This window comes from Lissotriton helveticus, chromosome 5_1 (genome assembly GCF_964261635.1).
Source record: "Lissotriton helveticus chromosome 5_1, aLisHel1.1, whole genome shotgun sequence".
Lineage (NCBI taxonomy): Eukaryota > Metazoa > Chordata > Amphibia > Caudata > Salamandridae > Lissotriton > Lissotriton helveticus.
Genome location: NC_136065.1, coordinates 971,507,331 through 971,530,511, shown reverse-complemented (window position 1 = coordinate 971,530,511; position 23,181 = coordinate 971,507,331). Strand labels below are relative to the sequence as shown.

Genomic DNA, 23,181 nt, shown 5'->3' with positions numbered 1-23,181 from the left:
AGTGGTTCTTTGTACCAACCCCAAATTTTTACCTAAGGTAGTATCGGCATTTCACATCAATCAGTTGGTAGGATTACCTATATTCTTCCCTGAACCTAATTTAGTTGCAGAACGAGCTCTACACACATTAGAGGCCAGAAGAGCACCTTTGTACTACATTGAAAAAACAAAATCTTTTCATAAAACAAAACAACTTTTTTGTTGCTTTTGCGCTGCCACAGAAGGGTAATCCTATCTCCAAATCAGGTATTGCTAGGTGGATTGTTAAGTGCATTAAAACTTGCTATGCGAAATCAAAAAGAACTCGAACTGTACCCTCTAGGGCACATTACACTCGTAAGCTAGGGGTCACTATCCCTTTCTTGGGAAACATTCCCATTGTTGACATTTGCAAAGCTGCAACATAGTCTGCACCGCACACATTCACTAAACACAATTGTGTAGATGTGTTAGTGAGACAGCAAGCCAATGTGAGTCAAGCAGTACTTAAAACACTATTTCACACCACTCCAAGAGCTACAGGTTAGCCACCGCTTTGGGAGGATACTGCTATATAGTCTATGCACGGCATGTGATCTACAGCTCACATTCCTTGAGCAGATAATGTTACATACCCAGTAAGCATCTGTTCTTTGCATGTAGAGCTGTAGATTTACATGCGCCCACCCACCTCCCCGGATACCTGTAACTGCTGTAGTTCTCTATTAATTTACATACATATCTCTATTCTTTACTATTAATCTATTCTTACTCTCTGCGGGAAAACAATTTAACAATGGCGTTGATGCCCAAGCGCACTATCACCGAAAGGAGAAGTTACCTACCTTGTGACTGGAAAAGACTTAATCGAAGAAAACAAAGTGCAAACATCCGGACCCAACACTAGATGGCAGGCTATGCTTATTATGTGAATCTACAGTGTTACATGCCAAGAACAGATGCTTACTGGGTAAGTAACATTATCCTTCTTTGTATATGTGGACAGTTCGGTTTGCGAGAGGCTCTCGAGAGTCCTGCAGTCAGACAACTTTAAACAATAGAGTAATCTAATTGGCCAATGAGGCTTTTTACCCATTGGCCGCCTCACTCCTGCGGGAAACTCAGTTATAGTGATTTCAAGTAACTATAACCCGTGCCTGCACCATGTACTGCTTATGACCTCACCTAATACAGCATTAATGACATATTCTATGACATCATTGCTAACATTACTGATTACAACTGAACTGATATCATTGAGACAAGACTGCATGGTGGGGCGGGAATTATTCTTACTTGAAAGAACTATAACGTGAATTTCAGTGGTTCAGTGCCTTGTTTTTTTTTTCGTTTAAACGTAACGTTTAAAGTGACATTTTCACCTAACTATATTGTCACTTTAACCTCTGTTTTCTATGTGTGCATATGAAAATATATTAAAAAAACAAAGGTTAAACTGATATTATAGTTAGGGGAATATGTTGGTAACCACATTAACGTTTTGAACTACAAATAACACAGAAATTTACCAGTTACAGCACTAGCTAAAACTTTCGCCTCCGCCATGCACTTCTTATGACCTCACATATTCCATCCGTCATGACATGATTTATGACATCACTGATGACCATCAAGCTTCTTTTGTACACATTAGTCTGTAAACTGGTATGGGATTAGAGTTTTGAAATTATTGGATTAGAGTTTTGAAATTAAGTGCAGAATATCTCAGAATAATATAAAACATAATTAATGCTACCATAGATGCAATCCCCATAGTTGAAACAAACCTCTGTTATGTGAAAATTTGATACAATACCAGATACTTGTCAGTAGGTTGTTATATTTAGGACCTACTTAGCATAGGAAAAAGCTTTTCTTTGTTTTTCCAGTAACTTTGGCACCGTTTGATGAACTTGCGTAATTATCAAAACTAGTTTGCCTCTCACTTCAGCTGCTGTCTTAAAAGTTTCAGGGTGACCTGTCAAGTGGGGGCCGAGAAAAAGGTGGGGGTCCCAAAGTAAGTTTCCCCTAGGGATTTTAAACACCGCTACAGCCTGAACCGCGGAACAGAATTACACCAAATATGGCAGAAAGGTAGCTGTTCGTCCAGAAAGCAACCTTTTTGTAAATCAGTGTAAATCTGTTCTGTAGCTTTGAAAATATTAAGGTAAATCCAAGCTTGTATATATAGGGACCAGGATCTGAGAGTCCCCATCCTGTAATCTAATTGGCTGCCAACACTTCAATCAGGAAGTGTTGGCAGCCATCTTGGGACTCTGCTTCAGCCGAGTCCCTGAAAAAACATTCAATAAAAAAATAAAGGGGGTGCGATAGGAATACCCTGACCCCTTGCTCTGTACAGCTTACAGTAAGCTTACAGATTTGGGCCTGGGGGCCTTGTGGGACCCCCTGAGCAGGCCTAGGGGGTCAGGGTGCTTCTACCCTGCCCCCTTTGCGTGTTTTGCACCTTTGTTTCACTGCTTTCTGGTGCCTTGGTTCTACCGAGGCACAAGATGGCTGCCAACACTTCCTGGTTTGGAGTGTTGACAGACAGTGGCAGCCAATCAGCATGCCTTTCACAGGAAAGCAGCATGCTCATTGGCTGTCAACACTTCTAACCAGGAAGTGTTGGCATTCATCTTGTGCTAGGTAGACCGAGGCACAAAAGAAGCAGAAAAACACACGTGTAGAATGCAAAAAGGGGGCAGGGTAGAAACATCCTGACCCCCTAGGGCTGCTCAGGTGGTCCCACAAGGATATTAACATATTTAAACGTTATCCGCGAATAGAATTAGCATTTAAAAAACTTAGCAAATTCACTGAAAAAACCATAGGTTTCAGGCCTTATATAGTTAGGAATTAGCATATAAAAAACCTTTGAAATTCACTAAAAAAAACATAGGTTTCAGGCCTTGTATAGTTAGGAATTAGCATTTAAAAAACCTTTGAAATTCACTGAAAAAACCATAGGTTTCAGGCCTTATATAGTTAGGAATTACCATTTAAAAAACCTTTGAAATTCACTAAAAGAAACATAGGTTTCAGGTCTTGTATAGTTAGGAATTAGCATTTAAAAAACCTTTGAAATTCACTAAAAAAAACTATAAGTTTTAGAGGTGTTATAGTTAGCTAGATAGTTCTCAGAAGGTACTTTCAGCCTGTTATCTATCAATAAATATATTCTTTTCTTCTGTTCACATGATTTGCTCTTTGTAGAGAAATGCATCCTCACTGTGGTTACTTTTAATCTCTCTCAATTAATTCAGACAGCATGTGGCAGAAATATGGCTACGCTCTTTGAGCTGGACTTTCTACTAGTAAACTAAATGAGTTCAGCAGTGCCCTGTTCTTTACTGTCTTTCAGAACCGTGTTAGACTAGTTCACTTAACATTCAAATGACTTTTGCCACGAGGCAAGCTCTGCTGCAACGAACAGGAACTCTGCCCTCACAGCTTTGAGCATATTTTATTTCAGGGGAAACAATTTAGCATTTAATCACCTGGTTTTGGAATATGTTAGAACTATCTTATGCTAAGACAGTTCTGGTATGTGTCTTCTACTCTCTTGTATCTAGTTAAAGGCATCCTACCCTTCCTTAAAACATTTGCTTTATTTCTCGCCATGGACAGTGCAGCAGCCGTGCAACACCTGCTTCCGGGTCACTGTATCAGTTGCCAATTGGAGAGGTTCCACTGTAGAACCGTGCTACTTCCTTGAGTCTCTCAATGGTTTAGCTATGAACTACTTAAACTGTTTGAGACCTACTATCCATCCAAGCACCTGGATTGACTGCAGAGTATCTTTTCTCTATTAGACCAACTAATTTATACTGGTTTGGAGTCTGTTATCTAAACGTCGAAGGGTTTACTTTTTTCTTCCCTTAAAATGGAAAAATTGTTCCTTGTGTTTAGAAGGAGCTTGAAGATGCATGTTTTCCGCTCCTTGTACGGATTTGCTTGTACGTACTCAGACGGTACATAGTCATACTCCCAGTACAGTACTCTAGACACACTGCCCAACCCTATTTTTAGTAAGCTTAACTGGACATGTTGATGCAGCTCTTCTATCAACCTCAAGAGTTTTCTATTTTCTGAGACACGTTTTCACCTCTTAAGTGAAACACTATTACTCCATCCAGTTACCCTGTCGCCCTATCTAGTGGTTTCCAGAGTGTCACTCAGGTCCCCCTGCCGCTCCCTTACTCTCCAATAACTCTATGCTGCCAATTTGTTTTTTTACACCTTACAGAAACTACAAAACTAAAAATGCAGTGTTTATTGTTCTCCAACCTACTCTACAGCCAATAGTATTATGTTAAACATTACCATTACTCAAATGCTGTTCAATATAATGTCTTTATTTTTACTTTGTAAAATGACTTCTCTTTCAGGAGGGCTTCTTCAATAGAAGCTGCTAAAATATAGCAGCTAGTTTAAACATTCTAAATAAAATACTGCATAGATAGGAATATTTGTAGAGATCAGTCGGTATCTTTTATTTTTGTAACTGGGTACTATCCAGTGTTTATATTTGTGATAATGTTTTCAGTATTTTAACTGAAGGAAACTTTTCTTGCAGAATAAAAGCCGTCCTCATTCAAGGGGTGAATATAATGTTTACAGTACATTTCAGAGTCACGAACCAGAATTTGACTACCTGAAAAGTCTAGAAATTGAGGAAAAAATTAATAAAATTAGATGGTTACCACAACAGAATGCGGCCAATTTCCTCCTTTCCACGAATGGTAAGATCTTGTATTAATCCGTACTATTGCAATAGATGACTGACTGTGTAGAATTAGAACAGGTATAGTTCTGTTAAGTCAGCCCATTATTATTTCACATGCTGTGCCATTTCCACCGTCTAATGGATATTTTAATTTGTTTGTGCACAATTAGCACACTTTGCAGAGTGAATCTTTTTTATAAATTTGCATGCAGTACATGTTGCAGTGTAATGCTTGTTCGCAGAATAGTCGTTTCTTCTTCACTGTGTATGGCATGTTGACCATAGATGTGTGCCTCCAAATCTCTCCATGTTACCACCAAATTTAAATTGACTCAAAATGTAGGTGCTGCAGTTAGTTGCTCGAAGTGTATTGCCTAGATATAAATGGCATCAAAAGACTTCTCCCTTTAAACCATAGGGATTATGACATCAGGTTATCTTCTGGCTTCAGTGGTAGGTGTTGCAAATGAAGGATTGATATCCAGTTTTTTTTTCTTTCACCATTTAAAAAAAATATTTCGCATGGAGAACCACCTTGTATATTTTGACTGACGTGTTGCACGCCAGCCATTTTCTTTTACAAGTCCATGACAGTCCTTTATACCAAGCATGTATACAGAGGAATTTTTATTTTCAAAAGCAGCCCAACCTGATCAAAGACTTCAACCTTCTGTGCTAATGCTCACAAATGCAGGAGGTTGTCTACACACATCCTTCATTCTGAAGAGACAAACAATTTTTCTCTACAAAGCGCTTGTTTCTCTTCCCACGTTTTTGAACTTCTATATGAAATTTCTTGACTTTTCCCTAACATGCTCTAACATTTCATTACACGAATGTGCTGATGATCCTCAGCTACATTTGAGGACTTCTTTCCAAAGAAATGGACATTAATGCCAAAGTTCTGGATGATCCAACATGCAGCATAAGTCCTGGCCACAGGCTCATGAAAAGCTGACCATATATTTCCCCTATCCTGATCACATTGAACTGGCTACCTAAAGAAGCCAGGCGTATCTATACACTAGAATTCATTAGCTGTAAGGCTATTCATACGGGCTCTCCATCCTATGTCGACAAAGTGCCCATTGCAAGGCTCAGCTCTAACTTCAGAGCACAGACTCATTTGTATAATGCCTATTTTTCAGGCCATAGACTCTGTGTGGTCCTTCTCTGGGAGTCTTCTCTTAACCTGGCGCTCGATCCCTCTGACAATGAGGGGTTAGCAGTGAGCAGACCAGCAGGAGATGGATAGCAGGCAAGCAGCAGCTTTTTACGCTCGGAATTAAGTTCTTCAATTGTTTTAATTATTTTAAATATTTGTAGATCTGAATTAGTAGGCCTTCGCCTATTTAACTTACTTGACTCGTCTCACTCTCCATTCCACTGCAGAGTCCTATGTTTGTTGTGCAGAGAGCGAGTGAGATTTCCTTACTTACTATTTCCGGCTGGGGACTGCCTGGGTAAGCAGTCTAGCTGTGCTCCTAGTCCCTTTCTTAGAGCAGATGTCTACACGGATGCAAACAGAGGGCATGCCCAAGACAAGTCTGCAGCGCCCGATCGTCGCCAGGACTCCTGCTCCTAGCTCCCCAGAAAAAAGTAACAATGCTATAGTCACCTATTCGGCGGAAGAACTTACCCACTTAGGAGACCAAAGTAAGGGTCTAACTCTGAAGGCTCGTTGCTGCAAACAAAGATTTCCTCCCCACCTCGAATGTCCATTAATGTGTTAAAACTGCCACCTCCAAAGCCTTACGCTAAACCAAGGAGGAATGCCCTCTAAGCCCACCTAGTGATACCTATTTTGCTTAGGATAACCCACCCCTCTATGCCCCTTATACCCTTCCCCTCTGGTCTACAAGGGGTACTTAAGCAAAGTAAGATTGTTTCCCAAACACTCTATCGAAATTTGGGGCCTTCTGACTTCCACAACCTCTGATTTAGCATTCCCTTACTTAGACCTTGTTGTAATCCACCTCAGTTCCCTCATTGCCCTAGCCCTTCCTAATAACTATTGCATACTAAGACTGAATAGGGTAGGCAGACTGGGTGGAGTAATAGCTATTATGTTCGAGGCATGTGGGCTGCTGAATTCATATCTGTGCATAGATCGCCGCCTAGTGTTGGGTCCGGATGATTGCACATTGTTGTCCTGGAAGAGTCTTCGAAGTATCACGAGATAGGTGGCTCCTCCCTCGGACTACAGTGCGCATGGGCTTCCTCTCCATCCTCAGATTGTTTTTTTTCCGCCATTGGGTTCGGATGCACTTTCCAGCACTCCAGGTTCGGAATAGAATTAAACTTTTCAAAAAGGCCAAAAGGCCTTCGGATTCGTCGGTATTGTTTTCGGTCGGTTCCGAAAAGCTTCCTTCATAATTTCCTTGCACTCCGGTCGTCGAATCGGGCCGTTAGGCCTTCTCGACGCCACGTGGACCGACAGTCGATGGAACGAAGTCCATTCAAATATTGCCCGCAGTGCAACTCAAAGTTCCCGCATACAGATAAGCATCCTGTGTGCAACAAATGTTTATCACCAGATCATAATGAAGATAATTGCCTAGCGTGTGCCCAATTCCGGTCCAAAAAGACGATCCGGATTCGGCGGGCGGCAAGGCAAGAAATGCAGAGGTCTGCACCGGAGCCCGAGAATATCTTCGACGATGAGGAAGAACTAGTTGACGCCGACGACTCGGATCAAGAGGAAGATCAATACTCCGAGCACGACTCTGAATATTATATCGACGAGGAAGAACAAATCGTCGAGGTCCAGGAATACGACCAAGACATCGTAGCTGTCGAAGACGACTCCGATGACAACGGGGGGCGAACCGTGAGTACACAGCCCCACACAGACACTACGGTTGAGGCATCGCCAACAGGCCTTAGCCAAGATCTAAATACTGGTTCTGTAGCCCCGCAATTCCGCCCGGCTAAGAATATACATAAAGAGCCTTCTGAGACACGTAATCCAAAGCCGATTCAAACAAAACCAAAAGTCATCGACACGACAGTCTTCGGACCGAACGTCGTCGAACCGAAGGTGATAAACACAAAGGGCGCCGAGCCGAAGGCCAGCGTTCCATATAAACCCTTCGAAACCAAGGGCCGTCGACTCGAACAAATCCAGTTCGACAGCCGGAAAGGGACAAAAGTTTGTCGAAGAAGGCAAAAGGTCTACGCCCAAGGCGGTCGTCGAACCGTGACCGAAAGTAGACCAACCGATAGCGGTCGAACCGAAGCCCATCCATCCAAAGAAGGGCATCGAGCCAAAACCGCAGGCTCCGAGGACACCTCTACAGCCGAACAAGCCAGGACACCCAACGAAGGTTATCGAACCGACAAAAGTAATCGGTCCGATAAAAGTGGTGCAACCTGTAAAAGACGTCGCACCGACAAAACCTGTTGGACAGACAATAAAAGCTCAAAAGCAGATCCTGGCACCAAAAACGGACGACCCGAATAAAGGCATCGAACCGAAAAAGGTCAAAGCGAAAACTACAGCGCCAAGGCAAAAGATTGTGGAAGAGGAGATCATCCATCCAGACCCTTCTACAGAAGATCAGTCCAAACTATATATTGACCCAAATACTGGGAAAGTGACTGTTTATACAAGGAAGAAAAGACCAGTGCCTGCTGAAGACTTTTCTAAAATACCACTCAAAAAGAAAAGAGACTGTGCAACCTCTCCTATTCTTTTCCAACCTATCTCTCCAGCTATGCCTACTACTCCATATGCACCATACTCACCTGCACGCTCTGACTACAACCCAGATGTAGATCAGGACGCAGATGTGGGTTTTGGATATCCACAACACCCATATGTAGATCCCAACTCACAGCCATGGGGAGACGGGGGGGATGACCCAGACACTGATGGGGCTCAACCCATTAGAGACACAAATGAATACCCAGCTAAGCCATCACCTACAGAAGACACAGTGGCTTTCAACTCATTAATAGACAGAGCAGCACTCTACCATAATGTAGATATGCATTCAGATGCTATAGAGGAAGATTTTCTGTTTGATACGCTTGCAACATCAGAAAAGAGTGTCAAAACACTTCCAATGTTAAAAGGGGTCCTCAAGCACGCAAATGACATATTCAAAGACACTGCTAGGGCACGTGTCATCAACCCTAGAATTGAAAAAAAGTATAGGGCTGCACCAGTAGACCCTACTTACATCAGGGGACAACTGCCTTTAGACTCATTGGTGGTATCCAACGCACGAAAGCGTGCTAATTCACAAACTACTGGAGAGGCTCCTCCTCCTGATAAGGAGTCCAAGATTTTAGAAGCATCAGGCAAGAGAGTAGCTGCTCAAGCAGCAAACTCATGGAGAATAGCCAATACTCAAGCCTTGCTGGCTAGATATGACAGGGCGCACTATGACGGTCTAGAAGGACTTCTCCAACACTTACCTGAGCCTTTCAAGGAGCAGGCAGATGAACTTATACAGGAGGGAAAGCTCATCACCAATGCCTCCATTAAGTGTGCTCTAGACGCGGCAGATACAGCTGCCAGATCTATCAACACAAGCGTACTGCTTAGGAAACACGCATGGCTTCGCATATCTGGATTTAAAAATGAAGTCCAGGCCACAATTCTTAACCAGCCAATAAACCCAGATTTTTTGTTTGGTCCAGCAGTTGACTCAATTCTGGACAAAATGAAAAAGGACACAGAGACTGCAAAGTCAATGGGAGCTCTTCAGTCCCAACAACACAGAGGCTCCTTTCGTCGCTCCAACTATAGATGAGGAGCGCGAGGTAACACATCGCAGCAATCCTCCACATACAAGACTAATACACAATCCACATACAATAAAAACACAAATCGTGGTGGATACCAAGGAAATAATAACAAAGGCAGAGGTCGTGGAGGCAATACCAATAGATCCTCCACTAATACCAAACAGTGACTTCTTGGCACTACCCCCAAACCATACAACACCGGTCGGGGGAAGAGTACAACAGTTCCTACCAGCATGGCTAAACATAACTACAGACAAGTGGGTCAGGCAAATTATCCAACATGGCTATTGCCTAGAACTCACATCAACACCACCCAACATACCACCCGTACACCGTCCAATGTCAAAGGAACATATAACATTGTTGCAGCAAGAGGTCATCAGTATGCTGCAAAAGGGGGCCATAGAACCAGTCCCATTAAAACATCAAGGAACAGGAGTATACTCACTATACTTCCTCATTCCCAAAAAGGACGGGTCTCTCAGACCAATATTGGACCTCAGGCCTCTCAACCACTACATTTTATCACAGCATTTTCACATGCTCACTCTGCAACAAGTCTTACCACTGCTGTGGCAGGGAGACTTCCTAGTAACTCTAGACCTCAAAGATGCATACTTTCATATACCAATACACCCTGCTCACAGAAAGTATCTCAGGTTTACAATTCAAGGACAACACTACCAGTTCAAAGTCCTACCATTCGGTGTAACAACAGCTCCACGGGTGTTCACAAAATGCCTAGCGACAGTGGCGGCGCATCTCAGGAGACAACACATTCATGTGTACCCATATCTGGACGATTGGCTAATACAAGCGCCATCAGCCCAGCAATGTGCCAGCCACATGTCAAAGACCATTCATCCCCTGCACAGTCTAGGTTTCTCGCTGAACTACCCAAAGTCGCACCTTCAACCCTCCCACGTACAACAGTACCTGGGAGCGACAATACATACACTAGCAGCAAAGGAATATCCAAACACAGCACGGATCAACGGAATGCAAACGTTAATCCAAAGATTCAAACCACAACACTCATTGCCAGCACGAGTGTTTATGCAACTAATAGGCACGATGGCCTTGTGCATATTCATAGTCCCTCATGCCAGACTACATATGCGTCCGCTACAGGAGTGCCTAGCAAGGCAGTGGAACCAGGCTCGGGGACAATTAAAGGACCTAGTGTTGGTGACCAGTCAGGCATACAACTCTCTGCATTGGTGGAATCCACAAAACCTTTGCAAAGGACGACTGTTCCAGGAGCCTGTCCCACAAATAGTGATAACAGCGGAAGCATCCCTGCTAGGCTGGGGAGCCCATGTCCTGCATTACACAGTCCAGGGACTATGGACTATACAACAGAAAAAGATGCACATCAACCTACTAGAGTTAATGGTGGTCTTTCTAGCCATAAAAGCGTTCAAAAACACTTATGCAACAAGACTGTGTTGATCCGGACGGACAACATGACAGCTATGTATTATATTCAAAAACAGGGAGGTACACACTCCCCACAGCTGTCGCACCTGGCTCAGAGTGTGTGGAAATGGGCCATTCAGAGGAACATGTTTCTCATGGCAGAACACCTCCCAGGCAAGGACAATCAAATAGCCGACCTGCTCAGCAGGCACAGTCAACAGATGCACGAATGGGAGATTAACCCCAATGTGCTCCAACCATTCTTTTGGATAGATCTGTTTGCCACAAGCAAAAACGCAAAATGCCAGTACTTTGCCGTCAGGTTCCGACATCCACAGTCGCAGGGCAATGCGATATGGATGAACTGGTCAGGCAAATTTGTGTACGCTTTTCCCCCAGCTCCATTAATACCGCTAGTGGCATGCAAAATGCGCCAACATTCGCTGACGCTAATCCTAGTTGCTCCCACATGGGCAAAGCAACCATGGTACACAACGTTCCTAGAACTGTCAGTGGTGCCTCATCAAAGACTGCGGCTCACACCCAGTCTTCTAACTCAGAGCCATGGCGAAATCCAACACCCAGACCCGCAAAAGCTGAACCTGGCGATCTGGCTCCTGAAATCCTAGAGTTTGGATACCTGTACTTGCCTCCAGACTGCATGAATATTATCAGAGGCAAGAAGACCCACTACCAGGGCATGTTATGCAGCTAATTGGAAACGTTTCGTCATTTACTGCAGTAACAATGATATAAACCCAGTAGATGCTTCTACACAAAACATCATTTGCTATCTCTTGCACCTACAACGTTGCAATTTAGCCTACTCATCCATCAGGATACATTTAGCTGCATTAGCAGCATATCTCCAAAACAGGCAACACCTTTCACTGTTTAGAGTGCCAGCAGTTAAAGCTTTTATGGAGGTACTGAAACGAGTAATTCCCCCAAAACACCCACCTTCACCAGTATGGAATCTAAACCTCGTTTTAACCAGACTTATGGGCCCACCTTTTGAACCACTACACTCATGCGAACTACAATTTCTTACTTGGAAGGTGGCTTTCCTTATTGCCATTACTTCACTTAGAAGAGTTAGTGAGCTGCAAGCCCTAACTATTCAAGAGCCATTCATTCAAGTACATGCAAATAGAGTAGTTCTCAGAACAAACCCTAAATTCATGCCAAAAGTGGTATCCCATTTTCATATAAATCAAACAATAGAACTGCCAGTGTTCTTTCAAAATCCACAAACAGTAGCTGAAAGGGCCTTCCATACTCTAGATGTCAAGAGAGCTCTGCTATACTATATAGATAGAACTAAGGCATTTCGAAAGACAAAACAGTTGTTTGTTGCTTTCTCACCGCAACACAAAGGCAACCCTATTTCCAAATCGGGTATAGCCAGATGGATCGTTAAGTGCATTCAGATATGTTATTTAAAGGCAAAACGCACCTTAACAGTTCCCCCTAGGGTGCATTCTACACGCAAACTAGGGGCATCCATGGCTTTCCTATGAAATATTCCTTTACACGAAATTATTAGAGCAGCCACATGGTCAACCATACATACATTTACCAAACACTATTGTGTAGATGTACATTCCAAACAGCAAGCTGCTGTAGGACAGGCTGTTCTCAAAACTCTTTTTCAGACTGCTGCAGCTGACACAGGCAGCCACCGCTAAGGGAGATACTGCTATACATTCTATGCACAGATATGAATTCAGGAGCCCACATGCCTCGAACGGAATATGCTACTTACCAGTATGCATCTGTTCTTGGCATGTAGGTCTGCTGACATTCATATCGCCCACCCGCCTCCCCGGTGCCTGTCGCAGCTGTAGCATTCACTCTTTGCATGGACATCTCTTACTGTACTATACTCCATCTCTGCCACAATGGCAAAAAACAATCTGAGGATGGAGAGGATGCCCATGCGCACTGTAGTCCGAGGGAGGAGCCACCTATCTCGTGATACTTCGAAGACTCTTCCAGGACAACAATGTGCAATCATCCGGACCCAACACTAGGCGGCGATCTATGCACAGATATGAATGTCAGCAGCCCTACATGCCAAGAACAGATGCATACTGGTAAGTAGCATATTCCTTTCAAGGATTTAGTGAAAGTCTTCCTTTTTGAGACCCTTTCTGAGGATTGGGCAGAGTTATGCATCTTCAAAGTAGAACTCTCTTCCTAGAACTGTTGGATAGGAGCCCTGGTATATTGGCCCCCTGGACCCATGGGAAATTTTTGTATCAAACGTACAGAGCTTGGTGCCACCCGTGTATTACCTTAGAAACATTTTACTTTACTGGGAGACTTCAATGTACACCACAATGACCCCTTAAATATAAAAGTATCACAACTCCATGCCGACCTGTCGACGCTAGATCTTAAACAGATTGGTAAAGGACCCACGCATACTGCAGGCCACACTCTAGATCTGATTTTCACTAATTCTCCCTTCGTGTCCAGTAACTCCCCTGCCCTCTCCTTTGGACAGATCATTTACTAATTGGATTTCAGGTCTTGTCCACTTATGCCCCCGCCCACCCAATTAAACCTAATCATAATCCCATGAGGCAATAATGCAAAATCACCCTAGAAGCCTTCATTGAGGAGTTCATCACTCCTACAATCTGTGAGGATCAGGATGTGGATAAGGCACTAGAGGACTATCATGAGTCCCTAAAAACTGCAATAGACCACCTCGCCCTTATGAAAAACCAACATATAGTCAAACATGGTCCTAATGCTGCATGGTAATCCCGTGAATTGTGCAGGGGGAAAGCCCAGTATAAAAAAACTGGAGAGACCATGCCGTCAAACCAATAATTCCAGGGATAGAGAAGTATTTAAAATAACAAATCCATAGCACTCTACCATGGCAAGCTTTAAAAGCATGTACGGCTGACATCACACTACAACTTCAACAGGCTGGAAAATCCTCCAAAGAGTCCTTAAAACCTTCATAACTCCGAAGGTCCATTCAACAGATTCCTCCTTCACAAGCTGTAGCTGATGCCCATGCAAATCTCTTTGAAGAAAACGTTCATCTGATTACAATAATTCTCCCAGACCAATGGTTCAAATGAGATCAGTACCCAACATTATCCTTTCCAATGAGGCTAGTACTGGGACCCTTTAGAATGTTATACCTCTTAGGCCAGACTTAGTTTGTAAAGCTTTGAAAGCAGCTAAATCAGGTTCCCCTGTAGACACTGTTCCAGCTAGGATTGCAGCAACACTGGCTAAATCAGCTTGCCACGGCCGTTGTCTCTGTACTAAACCTCTTCATTAGCTCAGGAAGGATTCCATTAGATTGGAAAGCCTCCCAGTTCATTCCTAGCTGTAAGAAGGAAAACCTCCCGACCTGTCGAACTATCGTCCTATCTCGCTTTTCCCCTGGCTGAGCAAACTTCTGGAAGGCACATTAACAGACCACTTTTGGAGTTTCTAGAATCCAACAGGAGTCTGGATTCATCCCAATCAGGTTTAGACCCTTGCATATTATCAAAACTGCTCTCATAGAGAATACATTGGATGCTCTTGTGATGATAATCAGCCATCTTTGTTAGTGCTGCTTTACTTGACTGCAGCTTTGAACACGGTATCTCATCCTAGATTACTCCAAAGATTAGAGGAGATAGGTATTCGGGGTACAGTTCTGCAATGGTCAGTGAGCTCCCTAGTGCAAAGAACCCAAACAATCAATCTAGGTCTGTTTATATCTCACACCCTAGAGCTCAACAAAGGTGTGCCTCAGAGCTCATGTCTTAGCCCCACATTATTTAACATCTATGTAGCCCCTTTTGCTAAAACCATCAAAACCCATGGATTCACACCTATCTAATAAGCGGATGACACTGAACTTTTTATCTCCTGTGATAAAGACCCCTATAATACGAAAGCCGGCTTTACTAATGGGTCGAAAGCTATCTCGGTTTGGATGAGAGAGAACTTTCTTCAATTAAATGCTTGTAAAACTGATTTCATGCTCTTTGGCAGAGCTCAACTGCTCTGGTCCCTGCATTGGTGGTCAACAGATTTAGGTACAGCACCCACCCCCAAATCTACTGTAAAAAATGTGGGTGTACGCTTGGACCAGACTTTTACTGTGAAATATCAGGTAGTGGCTACCACTGGCAGCTGCTTTCATGAGTTTCACGCAGAGTCTTTCCTCTACTTCACTCTCGATGCGCAAAACCCTGGTGCAGGCACTGAGGATCAGCCGCCTAGACTATTTCAATGCCCTCCTAGCTCCTCAAATAAGTCCCTACTTGCCAAACGTCCGGTAGTACAGAACACAGTAGCTTGCCTGATTCAGATTATGCCGGCCATATCCGCCTCCTCTCCCCTTCTACAATCACTTCATTGACTTCCCTTGCACGTTAGAATAATTTTCCAGATCTTCTGTTTAATATATAAATCACTGAATGGCAAAGGTCCCAGATACTTGGCTGAGAAATTATTCCATTCCAGCCGAGCAGACCTTTCAGATGTATGGTTAAAGCTCTCCTTACTATTCCTTTTGAATTTAAAAATACAAGGTTGTGGGTGGCGCATTCTCTTACTTAGCCCGCTACTACTGGAATAAACTACCCTCTCGCATTCGGAAATGCACAGACCACCTTCTTTTCAGAAAGCTTCTCAAAACCAAGCTATTTCCATACTAGCTCTGCCATGCCCGTGTTCACTTCGGCGCTGAGATACCCCTTCCAGGTTGATTCAAGTCCCCTACAAGTTAAATTAACATAACCTTATCGTTTTATGATGCCTCTAAAAAATTTTAACTAGATTTGGTTACCAAATACATTTTATGTGTTTGCATTATTTGCACAATTTTAAAGGAAATCCACCCTTTATACTAGGACTAGATCTCAATTGGATGCTATGTAGCTTTCCTTTATTGGGGGATGTTTTACCTTCCCTGTCATTATTAGCCATCATCTATGCTGTAACTGGTAACATGGCCTCATGCAAAGCGCACTGTCACTATTTGAGTGCATGAAACGGTATAGAAAACTGAAAATGAATAATATAAACCTTAAAAGCAGGCCATTTTAGAAGCACCATCACTATAAACGAGGAATACTAAGACTTGGACAAGAACCTGATCAACAGGCTTCAAACCTGGGCCTCCGTCTAAACTACTTGAACCATATGAATCTCCGTATGGCACTTGTCTCTTACAATAGATGATACCAGATGTTTTAATGCTGATGAAGATCATCAACAAATTAAGGAAGATGACATTGGACATGATATTGGTTGAATATATTGAGTTACATATAGTTAAATCTTGACCTCCAGAGTAGACAAACTGAAATAATCTGTTTCAGGGTAACACATTTATATGGAGTAATACTCGAGAAATAAAGGTTTCCGTTGCTTTCTGACAGACGTGGACACCATTGCAAAGAAGTAATCTGTATCTACCCAGCTGTGAAAGATTTGAAAGCCCATCCATAACAAATAAAGAACTTCTTTACCTAGTTCTTCATACTGTGTTTTTAACTGATGTCAATAAAGTGTGTGTGTGTGTATATATATATATATATATATGTATGTGTATATATATATGTATGTGTATATATATATATTACCTACTGGCGGTCGCCAGTAGGTATATATAGTTAGGATTTTTTCTCTATGGGATTTTTGAAAATTCTATGTCTAATAACTTTGGCGTTTGTGGACGGAATTGGCTGAAATTTTCAGGAAAATGGCACATTTTGTTTCTGAGCAGCCCTTGAAAATTTGGGGGGGTTCGTCAAGGGGGGGCCGAGAAAAAAGGGGGGTCCCAAAACGTGTTTTTAACATTGAGTTTTCCATAGGGCGGTTGGCCTCACTTTTAGCCCGAACGGCTGAATGGATTTGCACGAAACTTGGCAAAATTGTAGGGACTGGTAGCCCGATGTGCCTTTTGTAGGTCTCAATATATGTGCTACAGTGGATTTTGAGAAATTAACGTTTAAAAAAAGATATATATCTGTAACAGCGGACCGGGCAGCGCTCCAGGACGCGTACTTTTCGCGCAACGGAGCTTTGTGAAGCGAAGCTGATTGGTTCTCCGGCGTCTGTCAACATTCCAAACAGTCCGTAGCGGCCGCCATCTTGTCTCTCGGTAGGATCGAGAGACAAGAGGAGGCGAAAGCGAAGGGGCAAATGACCATAAGGGGGAATAGTAGATCCTCGCTGACCCCCTAGGTTTGATGTGGAGGTTTTAAAAGGGCCCCGCGGGGCAAAAAAAAAAATAATAATAATAATCGAACGGCTGAATGGATTTGCACGAAACTTGGTAAAATATTAGGGACTGGTAGCCCGATGTGCCTTTGCTAGGTCTCAATATATGTGCTCCAGTGGATTTTGAGAAATTAACGTTCAAAAAAAGATATATATCTGTAACAGCGCTCCGCTTCGCGTAACGGAGGTTTGCGAAGCTGATTGGTCATTCTGTCACTGGGCTATAGTTGGGCTACATCTGGCTGATATTTGGGCTACATTTGTTTTTTTTCGTCTCTGGCGGCCATCTTTGGGCTACATTGGGCTACATTGGGCTACATTGGGCTTCATTGGGCTTCATTGGGCTTCATTGGGCTACATTGGGCTACATTTGGGCTCCAACATATATATAGGCCAATGTAGCCCAATATATATTTTTCAAAGTAAATTTTCGTAAAAACCACTGGAGCATATATCGTGAGACATAGCAAAGGCACATCGGGCTACCAGTCCCTACAATTTTGCCAAGTTTCGTGGAAATCCATTCAGCCGTTCGAGCTAAAAGTGAGTCCAACCGCCCTATGGAAATGAAGGAAATAAATGGGTAATTTGTAATTAGCAAATAGCTCATCGCAAACTAGGAATGGTAAAGAATCGCTATTTATTCCTTAAAGTTCGCTATTTAGGAAATACAAAAAACTTTGATACATATGGCGGTTCATCTCTAACAAGATAAGAAGCATAGGGATAGATTTATGATGACTGGCGCATCACCAGGGATGTGTTAGTCATTCTGTGCCGCTGTTCCGTCACCTATGGTGTGCTGCATTTACAATGCGGCGCATCATGGGGCAAAAACAGCACAGATGCGTGATGTATCTGTGCCGTAAAGGTGGCGCATTGCTGGAGTTGTATCGCAAGTGTGATGAAGCTCCAGCAAGGGTCGGGGGTGCCCCTGTCGCAGGGTTTCTGTTCTCACACAGAACTGTGGACAGAGGATTGGAACCTCGGCGAATTAGGGTGTCCCAAAACTCACTTTAGTAATCAAAAACCCCTTAGCAAGCTAGGTACAGTGTCACATTGGATATAACCAACTCTCAATGTTTAGACAATCCAGAATATGAACTTATAGTACCTCAGGATACGTGGAACTCATGAACAGTCGGTCGTTATATATTTCTTAGAAACCAGAACATGGAGTTAAGAAGAACACATGTGTATTTGAAATGTTTATTTACTAATGCCGTCTTCTCAGGCGTAGTATCTTAGATAATACAAGTACACATATTATCAGTAGCAAAATTACCAGCATAGTTACTAGTACATAAAAAGCGAATGGTGACAGTATGTTAACATGCTGTAAATGAATAAGAGTTAGCAACACTTATAAGCAGCCGCGGGCCGTGGAGGGAGTTACGGTGGGGCAGGGAGGCGGGGAGGGGGAGGGGCAGGGTGGAGAGGGCTCCACCCTGTTTCTCCCCCTCCCCGCCTCCCTGCCTCACCGTAACTCCCTCCACGGCCCGCGGCTGCTTATATCTCACCCTCCCTAATACACATATTATATTATTTGCTAAGAAGGTCTCTTTGTGTTGGTTTAGGGCGTGCCCATACTTTAGTGTCTTAGATTTGAAGGAATCACATCAGCATACACCAGCTCTCTCTTCATGTGAACCGCATCAAGTGTTGTGTATGTGTGTTCGGCAAAGCAATATAAAACCCGCCTCATGCCCAGAATTGGCAGAAGTTGCACTTATGTTATGAGTATGAAGTCGTGGAGATCAGACCTCATAACAATTCTGTATCGTGTTGTTCTTGAAACGTTAGCACTCGCTGTACAGATATAGTTTAACAAGCAAAGCAGATAGTAGAGCAATAACATATTATTCTTATGTAAACCACGATGAACTACTAGGTTGAAAGCTAAAGCAACAACTAAGTGTCGTGTGCAGAAGTTGCAAAAAAGGAAAAATGGCGTTTAAACCGGTAATGAGCCCATGCTAACTTAACACAGTGTAAAGATATCCAGGACCTAGATGACACCTCCCCATGATCCGGAAACGAACTGAATAAGATAATAGAAGTGCCATCTCATGAGAGCAGATTGCAAGTTTATATGTGGACGGTCCGCAAGGTAAAGCATTAAAAACTAGGAAAATTTAATGCTAAAGAAAAATAAAACAGCCAAGTACTTTATCGAGTCTTAAGCCAATAGGCAAGGTAAATAATAAACACTTGACAAATAAGTCAATGAATTGTCAATGAAATGCTAGTACTCAGCATATCAAACATGAAAAAGGTCTATGACATAACTGTGTATGCAAAATAAGCTGCAACAGCCTCCAATAGGAAGTCACCGTCTTCATCCGAAAACAGTTCAGCCATCCAATTTAAAAGCGGAAAAGAACATACGTGCTCTCCCAGCACCGGATCCTCTATCACCATCAGAGGACAGCTCGGTGGGTTTTCAAGAAAGCTCTGTTCCAAGAGAGACTGTGTTGCCGCCAGTAAATTCCAGGGACCAATTAGTCCATGCATCAATGCCACAGCCATAATCCTTTCGCCAGGACAAACCAACTCGTGAGTAATGATAGGAGTCATCAGCTGATTAAAGTCGACGTCAGGAGAAACCGGTCCGCAGAGACACAAATCAATGGCCCAATCGAAATCACAGGTCAGGCAGTGAAATACAGGCTGGACACAGGTGAAGTAGGAGAATCGAAAAGATAATCCATATGCCGTGCTTAATATCGCCAACGGCATTGTGCCATAATATTCTAGCATGCGATTGCGGAACAGTGTCAGCAGCTGCAGGGCGGGAGGTTGCATAGGAGGGACATCCATATTTAAAAATGTAAAAAAGCACAAGAGCGTCCGCTGGAAATGCAAGTAAAAATGGCAATCCACGAAGCAGAGTGGAAAAAATAGAATGAAAGAAAGCAGGGATGACTCCAAAGATTTTCTCAAATGAAGTCACGAGACCACTGGTAACAACTTTAAAAAAGTGCGCCAGGGCCTTTGTGGAGGATGCGTTAAAGATAGTCCGAACCATCTTGCTGAAATGGAAAGGCAAATCTGTATTTAAAAGGGTCTGCACCTCTGTACGGGTGTTCGCTATGTGAAGCACGAAAGTTTCACGGGGCGAACTCAAGGCCACCTCTCTCTGAGACAAAAGAGCTCTTATTCTTGCCATGCCGTTGAAATCTGCTCCCAAGGTTGGTATTTGTGGCCAGATTGAAAACTCCCTATGTTCATGTGTGGGAGGAAATAGAACATTTCTGCAGCAAATAACCCGTTCACTTACTGTTACGATAAAAGGAATACTTTTAATTAACCCAGAACAATCTTCATTATTGAGCATCAAATAACTACCATTTTCCAACAACTTGAACGTGGGGATGATAGCAGGAACTGGCGTGCCTTGCAACACGCAAGCCATATTTGGTCGGTGTTTGTTGCATGAACCGTGTAACTGTATGTGCCTACACATTAGTGAATGATCTGGCGTCTCAGTGCATTCCTCTCCATTCAGATAAACTTCTTGATCATCTTTGAAACATCTGTATGTGTATGGAAGCGACCAGACCTCATGAAGAAAAGCACTACCTAAAGGTTCATAACGACCTATTGGTATATATTTCATACAATTTGAAAACTTATATAAAGCAAAAGGCAGCGTTATTAAACCGTGGATAAGGCACGTTGCCAAAAAACCCGCAATCCTCTGCTGATGATGTCACTGAGCATGTCATGAATGATGTAATATGTGACATCATCAGCAGTGGATTACGGGTAATACTATCTCTAGTTTACTCCCCTATAGCTGTCTTTCTTTTAACATAAGTGTCTGTTTCCTTCCCTTATACTTACTGTTTTTGGTTCGCTTCCGGTTCGCGTACCGGCGAGCGAACTGGGAAGCGAACTAAGAGAAATAGAGGTTGGCACAGTTCCAAATATTGTACCAATTTTTTAATAACGGGGAGGTAGTTCTGAAAAGAACTTTTTTTTTTATTGTTTTTGTTGTTTTATATTTTTTTTATTATTTTTCGGAATTTTTTTTTACTTTTTTTGAATTTTTCTGAACAGTTTTATATTTTTTTGGGGTTTTCTTGGAGGGGGCAATGAAAACGATTCATTGTAAAGGGCTCAACAGGAGCAACAAAACAAAAAAAAAGTATTTATTATTTTGGGCGTTTCGTACAAACTTGCATATGATAGTCAATAGCTCTGTTGATCAGAGTGATGCTTCTTTCTCCGTAGCAAATGAATCCATCGCAAAATACGCAGACGTGTTTTACTTCACCAAATCTCATTTGTATATTTGGCACCATCTCCCTGCCCTCTGGTCCCGTTACTTCCGGTACAACAGATCTTCTGGCCATAATAGGGAGATTATCTAGGTCGTTCCGAAACTGTGCAGCACTGTAGTTGTTAGGATGCCACCTAATCATATGGCGATGCATTGTGTAGTTTCCGAAACTGTATTTTTTCTCGGTTCCTCTGGACAGTCTATCTTGACATATAAGGCAAGTTACGTATCTTGCATTTACTTTTTTCTGACCTTTGGGAATTTAAAAAAATTGCCAAATGAAGTTTTCTTTCCGGTGAGACGTCCTGGGCTCCTCAGGCAAAAACTGCCTCTCTTCGTGCTCGTCGTTCTGTTCCTCTTCTTCCTCTTCTTGTTGAATTATAACTTGAGCAGGTGGTCCACTCTTCCTTGGATGTGGTGGAGGTGGTGGGGAAGCACCAGCTGAAGCTACTAAAGAAGCCATTGCTCAGTGATCACAAAGGGTCTTTCTCTCACAATGATGAAAGTCAGAGTAAGGAAAGAAGGAGGGATTTTGATCATTTGGGAAAAACAAGAGTTCTCAACCAATGAAAAGTGTTCATTTTAGATTATATGACCTAGTCTTACATCATTAGGAAACCAAAAGTGAAATGAACCAATGAAAAGTGTTATTACCAAGTCACATGACCTGCTGTGTTTACGTTAAGCGCTTTGCAGGGCCTCCCGGTTTGCTTCCAGAAACCTGCGCTTTGCGACTCGCTTCGCGTACCAGTTCGCTAACGTAGCACGTCATATGACGTATCACGCGACAACGTGAAACGTCATGCGGACGGGAGGCGTCACGATGTTGTTTTCTAACGCGGCAGTTGCGGTAAAGAAACGTTTACCGGCTCGCGGTCTATTTCGCGGCATCAAGGTCAGCTAACGGGAAGCTTCCCGATTCGCGAAGCGGGAACGAAGAAAAAAAAATATTTTAAAAAAAAATTATTCATAAACATATAAAATATATTTTTGGATTTAAAGAATACATTTTACAGCTACAGATATTAGCTGTTAAAAAACCAATGAAATTCACTGAAAAAACCATAGGTTATAGACCATATATAGTTAGGAATTAGCATTTACAAAACCTTGAAAATTCACTGAAAAAACCATAGGTTATAGACCATATATAGTTAGGAATTAGCATTGACAAAACCCTATTTTACTCCCACAAAACCATTGAAATTCCATATATAGTTAGTTGCACTAACTATATATCGCGCACCCGCAATCCACTGCTGATGATGTCACATATTACATCATTCATGACATGGTCAGTGACATCACTGATGACATCACTGATGACATCTCAAATGACATCACTGATGACATCTCAAATGACATCACTGATGACATCATGACACACCAATACCAGTTACTACATACGCACTCACTGATTCCTACGTCTACACACACATTCACTCATTCACCCATACAATCACTCATACATACAGTCACTCATTATTACAACACTATCATATGCACTCATACACCTATGCAGACACTCACACACTGCCACTCATCCATGGAGTTACTCACACACCTAGTCAGTCCTGTAAAGAATCAATCACACTTCCATTTCCTCATCTATACAGTTAAACACAGAACACCATACTTCAGTGACATCACTGATGACATCACTGATGACACCTCAAATGACATCACTGATGACATCTCAAATGACATCACTGATGACATCATGACACACCAATACCAGTTACTACATACGCACTCACTGATT

The 23,181-nt window shown here is 42.6% G+C and overlaps 1 protein-coding gene across 2 annotated transcripts in view; it reads left to right on the top strand.

The window, feature by feature from the left end:
* Positions 1–23,181, top strand: part of PPP2R2D (protein phosphatase 2 regulatory subunit Bdelta) — a 275,842-nt gene that overhangs the window by 134,083 nt on the left and 118,578 nt on the right. For both annotated transcript variants that reach the window (XM_078643482.1, XM_078643483.1), the window contains one exon: positions 4,559–4,724. In XM_078643482.1, coding sequence (XP_078499608.1) covers positions 4,559–4,724 — 166 coding nt within the window. The remainder of the gene's footprint in view (positions 1–4,558; positions 4,725–23,181) is intronic.